The sequence below is a fragment of the Mastomys coucha genome, unplaced genomic scaffold (assembly GCF_008632895.1).
Source record: "Mastomys coucha isolate ucsf_1 unplaced genomic scaffold, UCSF_Mcou_1 pScaffold6, whole genome shotgun sequence".
Lineage (NCBI taxonomy): Eukaryota > Metazoa > Chordata > Mammalia > Rodentia > Muridae > Mastomys > Mastomys coucha.
The window spans coordinates 124,369,515-124,379,828 of NW_022196912.1; the positions used below are offsets into that span (position 1 = coordinate 124,369,515).

At 47.0% G+C, this 10,314-nt stretch overlaps 1 protein-coding gene across 1 annotated transcript in view; it reads left to right on the forward strand.

The window, feature by feature from the left end:
* Dync1h1 (dynein cytoplasmic 1 heavy chain 1) overlaps positions 1 to 10,314 on the forward strand; it is a 69,754-nt gene that overhangs the window by 29,612 nt on the left and 29,828 nt on the right. Inside the window, exons 24-35 of the mRNA XM_031357409.1 lie at positions 337 to 502; positions 582 to 770; positions 1,771 to 1,965; positions 2,938 to 3,220; positions 3,647 to 3,747; positions 4,795 to 4,954; positions 6,281 to 6,524; positions 6,673 to 6,856; positions 7,119 to 7,331; positions 8,214 to 8,452; positions 8,609 to 8,765; positions 9,781 to 10,008. Coding sequence (XP_031213269.1) covers positions 337 to 502; positions 582 to 770; positions 1,771 to 1,965; positions 2,938 to 3,220; positions 3,647 to 3,747; positions 4,795 to 4,954; positions 6,281 to 6,524; positions 6,673 to 6,856; positions 7,119 to 7,331; positions 8,214 to 8,452; positions 8,609 to 8,765; positions 9,781 to 10,008 — 2,359 coding nt within the window. The remainder of the gene's footprint in view (positions 1 to 336; positions 503 to 581; positions 771 to 1,770; positions 1,966 to 2,937; positions 3,221 to 3,646; positions 3,748 to 4,794; positions 4,955 to 6,280; positions 6,525 to 6,672; positions 6,857 to 7,118; positions 7,332 to 8,213; positions 8,453 to 8,608; positions 8,766 to 9,780; positions 10,009 to 10,314) is intronic.

Genomic DNA, 10,314 nt, shown 5'->3' on the forward strand with positions numbered 1-10,314 from the left:
AATCTTAATAAACATCACTAAGTTTGTTTTTTCTGTAAGCCACTTGAATAACTCTAGGGTCTAGCTTTGCTGTCTGCTGAGTGCTCTCTCCTCCTTTCCAAAGAGTTTGCATAGTGTGAGTGGAGCAGGTGCTGTCAAAATGACTTAAGTGAATGGCACTGAGTTCTCCCAAGTCTTACTGTAAACGTGTCCCTCACCAAGCCCTGGCAGATGTTTGTATGAGATCTGAGTTCAGGCCTGAGGTCTCTCTTGTGGCTGCTTCCTCCTGTACTTAGACAGTTTGCTCAGTCACCCTCTGAACACCAGGCAGTAGCAGCTGAGTTGTTTTGATTTCAGGTTCTACTTTGTGGGTGATGAGGATTTGCTTGAAATCATTGGAAATAGCAAGAATGTGGCTAAGTTGCAGAAGCACTTCAAGAAAATGTTCGCTGGCGTTTCCAGCATCATCTTAAATGAGGACAACTCTGTGGTCCTTGGCATTTCATCTCGAGAAGGGGAGGAGGTAAGCACAGTACATTTGTGCTTAGAAACTTCCCTCACACTCCAACTCCTTAATTCTTATAATGTCTTTTTATCTTCAGGTTATGTTTAAAACGCCAGTGTCCATCACTGAACACCCCAAAATCAATGAATGGCTCACTCTGGTGGAAAAGGAGATGAGAGTCACCTTGGCTAAACTTCTGGCAGAGTCCGTTACAGAAGTGGAGATTTTTGGAAAAGCAACTTCTATTGACCCAAATACCTACATTACTTGGATTGATAAATACCAGGTAATTTTTAATAGAAGCAGCCAGACTGAAGATCTTAGCTCTCAAAGATTCAAAGATGATGGTAGCTGGTCTTGGCTACTTGGTGGGGGGGTTTTCCCACTCATTATCCCCATGGTTTTACCCCCATCACTCGATAGAAGGAAAAGCATAGAGGTTAGGGAGAGAGAGATCTCTGAATCTAACTTCTTTCCTTTGATTTCGTTGAGCATAACCATGGAGGTCTCCTTAAATGACCGACAACACCTCTCGGGACCCTTACATTTATATACCCTTTTAAAAAGTTCCCAGCATGCCAGGCAGTGGTGGTGCACGCCATTAATCCCAGCACTTGGGAGGCAGAGGCAGGTGGATTTCTGAGTTCGAGGCCAGCCTGGTCTACAGAGTGAGTTCCAGGACAGCAGCGAGGGCTATACAGAGAAACCCTGTCTCAAAAAAAAAAAACAAAAAAGGAAAAAAAAATTCCCAGAATTCCAAACATCACACAATCGTAGAAACTATCTGCATCTGGCAAAACCATGACTCTATTAGAGCACGAGGCGAATCATATTCAGTTACTGCAGATGGTCTGAAGCAGCCCCACATCCCTCACCTGGGAATAAAATGAAAGCACATTCCCATAATATTTGTATGGTTTTTTTTGTTGTTGTTTGTTTGTTTTGTTTTTTGAGACAGGGTTTCTCTGTGTAGCCCTGGCTGTCCTGGAACTCACTCTGTGGACCAGGCTGGCCTCGAACCTCAGAAATCCGCTTGCCTCTGCCTCCGAAGTGCTGGGATTTAAGGCATGCGCCACCACGCCCAGCAACATATTTGTATGTTTTTAAAGAAACCAACATTCCAGAATTGTCCCTACAAATGGCTCCTTGGGAATCAGGCAGTGGCACCTGTAGTTAGGCTCTTGGGGAGGATCGATGAGCTAGGAAGGCCAGTTGATTGGTGAAGTCAGAGCAGTGATGCTCTATCTCAGAAAGCAACTCTGAGTGTGTGTCTTTTTTTCCCCTAGGCCCAGCTAGTGGTATTGTCAGCCCAAATAGCCTGGTCTGAGAATGTGGAGAATGCGCTAAGCAACGTTGGAGGAGGTGGTGATGTGGGACCCTTGCAGTCTGTGCTGAGCAATGTGGAGGTCACACTCAACGTCTTAGCAGACTCTGTCCTCATGGAGCAGCCCCCTCTCCGAAGAAGAAAGCTGGAGCACTTGGTGAGCCTCATACCTGAACCCCGTCTCCCCTCAGCTCTAGCAGTGAAAGGGAAAGATGCTTTAAAATGTGCCTTTTGTATCAAAAGAAAAATAAGCTTGGAGTTGGGGTCCATACCTGTAACCTTAGCTTTGGGAAGTGGAGGCAGGGGAAGGGGATCAGGAGTTCTAGGCCAGCATGTGCGTCTAGGTGGTGTTTGGTTCTGTTCCTCTTTAAAAATAATCTTGGTGAAGGCTAGGTTGATAAAAAGTGCTGCACGAGCACGAGGGCCTGAGCTCTAGTGTCCCAGGTCCTAATGCCAACTACTCAAAGAGCAAAGGTGGAATGCTCCTGAAGAGTGACATCATGGTTGACCCTGGGCTCTGCACACACATGCTTATGTGCATATACTCATATACCCACAAAAGTATGCTCCTACGCTATGAGAGAAAGAAACTGACCAGCTTTGGCTTTTTATTGTTGTTTTTGTTTTTAAAGTTTTTTCAAAATAGGGTTTTTTTCTGTGTAGCCTTGGCTATTCTGGAGCCCACTCTGTAGACCAGGCTGGCCTTGAACTCACAGAGATTTGCCTGCCTCTGCCTCCCCAAGTGCTGGGATTAAAGACATGTACCACCACCACCAGCCATGACCAGCTCTTTGCATCTTCTTCCCAGAGGAGTGGCTGCAGCAGTGTGGGGGCACAAGGTGGGCAGCCTGTAGGTACACATGAGGAAGCTGCTCTGTCACATTCAGCTGCCCAGGGTTTTCACTTATGGAGGGTTTTTGGCTTTTGTGATTTCTGTAACTCTGAATCTGTGATTCTGTTGCATGGATAACATTTCCAGTGTCCCTTCTGGTGAAGTTCTGTTTGCAGCCTGGAATTTTGCTGCTAGTCACTGTAACTGGCCTGAAGCCTAATGCCAACTTAACAGATAGTCTGCAGACCCAAACAGCACAATGTTTCTTTAGTTTACGGCAAATTTTTACTTCCTCAGATCACAGAGTTGGTTCACCAGAGAGATGTTACCAGGTCCTTGATCAAAAGCAAGATTGACAACGCCAAATCTTTTGAATGGCTCAGCCAGATGCGATTTTACTTTGACCCTAAGCAAACGGACGTGTTACAGCAGTTGTCCATTCAGATGGCAAATGCCAAGTTTAACTATGGCTTTGAGTACCTGGGTGTTCAAGACAAGCTGGTCCAGACGCCCCTCACCGACCGCTGCTATTTGACTATGACACAAGCTCTAGAGGCCAGGCTTGGTGGCTCCCCATTTGGTAAGTTACTTCACAGACCTGGACAGATGGAGTCATGGCAGATCTTACTTTTACACACAAAACTGATGGTTTGGATGTGGTTTTTTTTTTTAAAGATTTATTTATTATTATATGTAAGTACACTGTAGCTGTCTTCAGACACACCAGAAGAGGGAGTCAGATCTCATTACAGATGGTTGTGAGCCACCATGTGGTTGCTGGGATTTGAACTCAGCACCTTTGGAAAAGCAGTCTGTGCTCTTAACTGCTGAGCCATCTCTCCAACCCTGGATGTGTTTCTGTATTACATGGTTTTACATTCTAAAATTTTTAATTTCTTTGTGTTTATTATGGCAATTTTAAAATAAATTTTTATGGTTTTTTTCAAGCCAAGGACTTCCTAGGTAATGGACTTGAGTATTAAATTATTTTTCTCCCAAATAATAGGACCTGCTGGAACCGGAAAGACAGAGTCCGTCAAAGCCCTCGGCCATCAGCTGGGGCGGTTCGTCTTAGTTTTCAATTGTGATGAAACCTTTGATTTCCAGGTAAGAAACTTTTTCACATGTGTAAAGTCATTAAGTTCCCCCTGTCAGTCACAGCCCCAGGGCAAACAGGCCTTCCCCAGTGCTCAAGCTGCAGCAGAGCCCAGCACACATGCTGATGCCTGCTTCACTTCCAGTCTCAAAGTTAACCGGTAGTGTTTGTCTAAACTGGCCATTGCCTGCCTGTATCTGTGTACCTGAGACTGGGTTTCCTTGTATAGCCCAAGCTGGCCTAGTACTCACACTCCTCCTGTCTCAGCAGGGCTGGCAGTCATCTCTGCCACCTCTAGCAGAGATTATCCTCCCTTCCCTAGCCAGGGCTCTCGCCCAGAGTGTTAACTATGCCGTTGCTCTCGCACCGCACTAGACCTTCTGTCCAGAAAGGGCAGCACCTCTGTGGTAATGCTAGAATGTCTGTAGCTGAAAACAATAAATACTGCGGGAAATGTTCCCACACTAGCAAAGAGAATTAGAATAAAAACTATAGTTTTCTCAGAAGGATTTTATTGGCATAAGATGGAAAACACATTTCTCAGTACATCTTTGTAGCGGTAATGTTTTTATGTAAATGAGGAATGAATAACTGAATGTCCATTTTGGGAGGTAGATAGTATTCTCATTTTGAAGGGAGAAATCGTAGGTTTTAGAAATGTGACTTGCTCAGAGTTGGACAAGTCAGCCAGTTACCACAGGCTGCACAGCTCAAACTACAAAGATGTCTCTCCACAATCCTGGAGGCCAGAAGCCCATGGTGGTTTTGCTAGATCTAGCTCCCAGTGAGGTCTCTCTGCCATGTGTGTAGATTGTTTACCCATCATCTAGCCTGTGCAGAGAGGAGGAGAGTGATGGCCGGAAGGGTGGACTCTGGTAACTTGCTCCTGCAAGTACCCTAGCCCTCTTGGATCAGTGTCTCCCTTCACTTTACCTCCTATAGGACCTGTGTCCAAGTACAGTCACATTGGGGTTTGGACATGGAGGGATGATGCTGGAAAGGGACACGAGTCAGTCTATAACAAATGATTTAAGCCTCTTTGGTTCTTTTTACTCTAGGCGATGGGACGTATCTTTGTGGGGCTTTGCCAAGTGGGCGCATGGGGCTGCTTTGATGAATTTAACCGTCTAGAGGAGCGCATGCTCTCAGCTGTATCCCAGCAAGTGCAGTGCATACAAGAGGCACTTCGGGAGCATTCCAACCCCAACTATGATAAGAGTAAGATTTCTCTGTGGTTTTTGTTTTATTCTCTCTCTCTTTTTTTATCACTGAGGAGCTGGAGGGAAATCTGATGTGAGCTCATTTACTTACTCCCACAAGCAAGCACTACATTGAACCATGGTTGGAGACATGTGCCGCCTGGGTGGTTTGGGATCAGTGTTGCTTCCTGATGGCAGAGGAACAGTACCAGTTCCTATGGTTCCTGGAGCAGAGCATCCTTTGCAATGCCAAGGCCACAGCACATTCCCTTCCATACACAAACTCCACAGTGGCCCTTGGGAGGCCTTTCCTTCCAGCATCACTGGAAAGCCAGCCTCCTTAGCACCTGTCTGACCTCAGTGCCCCACCGTGTAATCTGTGGAGTCCTCTGTCAGCGTAGGAGTAGATGTTCTGAAAGGCTCCAGGGGTGGCCTTGCTCTCTGCACCTAACAGAGCCCAGGCACATGTGATCGAGATAGGCTTGGTGCCAAAGATGTCCTTGCTGTGCAGCTATGTGGGTGAGACACTCTTCCTGTCTGCACCTACTTCAACCTTTTCTTGTTTACTTTTTCTTTCACAGGGTTTCTCTGTATAGCTCTGGCTGTTCTAGCACTAGCTCTGTAGACCAGACTGGCCTTGAACTCAGAGATCTGCCTGCCTCTGCCTCCCAAGTGCTGGGATTAAAGGCATGCGCCACCACCCAATGACTTTCTTGTTTACTTTTTATTATATGTAAATACACTGTAGCTGTCTTCAGACACACCAGAAGAGGGTGTCAGATCTCATTATGGAAGGATGTGAGCCACCATGTGGTTGCTGGGATTTGAACTCGGGGCCTCTGGAAGAGCAGTCAGTGCTCTTAACTGCTGAGCCATCTCTCCAGCCCCCTCTGTTTTTTTTTGCTCCATAGTAATAGCAACTTGTGTTAGAATCATCCAGACTGAAGAAAACAGGAAAGTCAGGGCAACCCTGTCATCTCTCACAGAGGTAACACACACATTCTTAAGTCGTTCAGGAGGCTGGAGGTCTGCTCGGTAAGTTGAGCTGATGCTAAGAGGAGCTGATGATTCTTGGATTCATGTCTCTTGGCTTCACTGACAGGTTGGGTCCACTGTTGCCCTTGTGACATTCAGCATTGCTTGCACAATCAGTGAGCCTCTGGTGGCTTGATAGGTGTCCTCTGTGTGCCTGATTGTGGCAGTAGTCATAGAGGGGTTGGCCCTGGCTACTAGATCCACTGTCCCCCAAGGAGTCCTGGGCTTTGGTCTTGAAGTCGAATGAGTGGCATTCTGTCATCTTAGAGACTCCTGAATGTTTCAGTAAGTTTGTGTCCTCTTGTTTCAGCCTCAGCCCCCATTACATGTGAGCTGTTGAACAAGCAAGTCAAGGTTAGCCCAGACATGGCTATCTTCATCACCATGAACCCAGGCTATGCAGGTCGCTCAAACCTCCCCGACAACCTCAAGAAGCTCTTCCGGAGCTTGGCGATGACCAAGCCTGACCGACAGCTGATTGCCCAGGTCATGCTGTACTCACAGGGCTTCCGCACTGCTGAGGTCCTTGCCAACAAGATCGTTCCATTCTTTAAGTGAGTAGCTGAGAGTGTCACAGGCATGTGTTTAGCTGATGGGTATTGTTGCTGTCCAACCCCACATCTCTCAGGTGCCTGTCTCACTCCCTCACTGTAAGTGCTGTTTCTTAAAGGGCACTCTTGTAAAGAGGTTTTTCTCTTCCAGACTGTGTGATGAGCAGCTGTCTTCTCAAAGCCATTATGACTTTGGGCTTCGGGCTTTGAAGAGTGTGCTTGTAAGTGCAGGCAACGTGAAGAGGGAGAGGATCCAGAAGATAAAGAGGGAGAAAGAAGAGCGGGGAGAAGCAGTTGATGAAGGAGAGATTGCCGAGAACCTGCCAGAGCAGGAGGTTTGTGCAGGGTGCTTCAGTTGTTGTCTTCACTCTCTAGACCAGTGAGGCTTGAACCCATTATGCACTATGTAGCCTAGGCTAGCCTTGAACCTCATGGCTGTCCTCATCCTCCCAAGTGCTGAGATCATAGGTCCCCACCAACACTTACAAGTGTCGTGTTGAAAACATGCATGTTCTGAAATTCACCTTAGGACACTTGGGTCAAGACCTCGAGTCCTCAGTGTGACCCTCCTGTCTGGGGCCTTCCTCCCTCCCATAGATTCTGATCCAGAGTGTCTGCGAGACAATGGTGCCCAAGCTGGTGGCAGAAGACATCCCTCTGCTCTTCAGCCTCCTGTCAGACGTGTTCCCTGGAGTCCAGTACCACCGTGGGGAGATGACAGCCCTGCGAGAGGAGCTGAAGAAAGTGTGTCAGGAGATGTACTTGACATACGGCGATGGAGAAGAAGTTGGTGGCATGTGGGTTGAAAAGGTACTATAACTTGCTGCTGCTTTTTTTTTTTTTAAAGATTTATTTATTTTATTTGTATGAGTACACTGTCGCTGTACAGATGGCCATGAGCCATCATGTTTGTGGCTGCTGGGAATTGAACTCAGGACCTGCTCGCTCAGGTGTAATTCACTGTAGCTGTCTTCAGATGCACCAGAAGAGGGCGTCAGATCTCATTACGGGTGGTTGCGAGCCACCATGTGGTTGCTGGGATCTGAACTCAAAACCTTCAGAAGAGCAGTCAATGCTCTTACCCGCTGAGCCATCTTGCCAGCCCCCTAACTTACTGCTTCTAAGACCACAGGCTCAGTGTGGGCCTGGTGTGACTTAGATTTGCCCAAGGCTTGCTTGAGTGTCCCTTTACTAACACACATAGGTAGCAAAACATGTCTCTTACATGTAACACTAACTCTAAAAATGCTGACTAAAAGTATGATTATAATGAAAATTGGTTTATGCCTTTTGAGGATTTCCCAGTCCCCCAGGTTAAGTTTTAGTTGACAGTCAGCTGCGGTTTCCTTTCTAGACCAGTTTTTCTCCTTTCTCTGCTCTGTTATTTATACCTACCGTGTGTCTTGACTTGAATGCTCTATATTGGAATAATCCTTTTCCTTTGATCTTTTCTCATCCTTGGAGAGCCTTTAGATGTCTCTGTATATCAAGAGCATAGAAGACATCTATCCACTGGCCCAGGCCTCCTCCTCCCTGGTGGAGTGATGCCTTTGCAATGAGGGTCCCACACGCTCTTAGGGTTTCCTGGCTTTAGGAATTAAGAAAGTCCGTTTCTTGCTCACTGCCACTAGAAATGCCACAGAGCCTGTCTGTCTCCCCTGACGGTCTCTGTGCTGACCTCTGGCCCTGCAGGTTCTCCAGCTCTATCAGATCACCCAGATTAACCACGGCCTGATGATGGTTGGGCCTTCAGGAAGTGGGAAGAGCATGGCCTGGCGTGTGCTGCTGAAGGCTCTCGAGAGGCTCGAGGGTGTGGAGGGTGTGGCCCACATAATTGACCCCAAGGCCATCAGCAAAGACCACCTCTATGGAACCTTGGATCCCAACACCAGGGAGTGGACAGATGGACTCTTCACACACGTGCTGAGAAAGTACGTTTGCTCTGTTTGATTTTCGCATTTCCGAGACTATAATCCAAGTGCTTGCATCACCCTGTTCACACAAATAACAGAATCCATTGGGAGGGTAAACATGTCAAATCCAGGAATCCTGGTCTGAGTAAGCCATTGGAATTTTTTTCAAACTAGGATCATAGACAATGTGAGAGGTGAACTGCAGAAACGCCAGTGGATTGTCTTCGATGGTGATGTAGACCCTGAGTGGGTGGAGAACCTGAACTCCGTGCTAGATGACAACAAACTCTTGACGCTGCCCAATGGAGAGCGCCTTAGCCTGCCACCCAATGTGAGTACCCACCAGTCTTGGCTCCAGGAAGAGGGTCCTTAGTTGTACCCCCACTAATCCCATTTCCACAGTCCAAGACTTCATTTAGCCATGCCATCTACAGCCGGGAAATACTAAGTAGAGAATTCCAGAGTTAAGCAGCTTACAAGTTTTAGGTAACTTTCATAGTCTGTTAATTGGTTACTGTACTGATTTGTAAATTGAACTTCATCAAAGGTGTATGGGTAGGACACTGGTGTACATGGGGCTCAGTGTGTCCGAAGTTCCAACTGCCCACTTCCAGGAGACCTAGGGTTATCTCTGTAGACCAGCAGTTGAGTAGCTGGCAGTTGAGTGGGGCCTGTACTATTGGCTGGGGGAGGGTCTGAAGAGAAGCAGTGTGAGAGAGATGTGGGGTCTGTGGCCTGGATGTTTGTGTCAGCGTTGATGACACTGACAGTTCAGAAAAAAGCCAACAACTCTGAGCCCAGTCTTGAAGTGTGTTCTTCTTACCACCCCTTTATTAATCTCATCAGGTCCCTTTGATGACTGATTGTCCCATGGATTCTGACTCTGGTCTGATAGCTTGATTTTTGTAAGATAAATGACTGAGGTTAAGAGTTGGTATTCTTACCTTCTGCTTAGGATCTTAGCCCCACTGTTCACCAAATGAGAGATCTAGGTAGGTGGCCTAACTCTGGATGTAAGTGGAGAGATAGAATGGGCCTGTAGTTCATGTGGGTGACTATGGTGTGTGGACCATAGAGTGATGTTTGTAGGGAAGCCTGCCCACTGAGCCTTGTCATGACAGCACCTAGTGAGGTCAATGGGCCCCCATGCCAACAGGAACTTCACACGGGGCATAGTTTCCTACCCACATTTTTACCTAGAGAACATATTAGAATTGTAGCCATATGAGCTGTATACTGTTTGGTTATCTTTTTAAAGTACAAAAAAAAATTAGAACACTCATTATATTGTGTGGGTAAAGAAATCTTAATATTTGTGTTTTAATTTGCCTAATTCTTCCTCCAAGGTGCGAATAATGTTTGAAGTGCAGGACTTGAAGTATGCAACCCTGGCCACAGTGTCTCGCTGCGGCATGGTGTGGTTCAGCGAGGACGTACTGAGCACAGACATGATCTTCAATAACTTCCTGGCCAGGCTGCGCAGTATTCCCCTGGATGAAGGGGAGGACGAGGCACAGCGTAGGCGAAAAGGCAAAGAAGACGAGGGTGAAGAGGCGGCTTCTCCAATGCTGCAGGTGTGAAGGTTGCCCATCCTCTGGGGGTCACAGGCTTGGGTCCAGGAGCATGGAGTGAGAGATCAGCATTTAGTAGAGAGTAAATAGCCAGCTTTCTTACAACATCTCCTGGGGGGACTCGCTGCAGCAGCTTGCAGAAGCTAAGTAGTTATTACAAAACTTAAGAGTGAGAAAGTCACGTGACTCGGTGGTAAAGACACTTGCCTCCACCTCTGTTGATCTGAGTTTGATCTCTGGACCCCAGAAGTTGTCCTCTGGCACATACAGTCTCTCTCTCTCTCTCTCTCTCTCTCTCTCTCTCTCTCT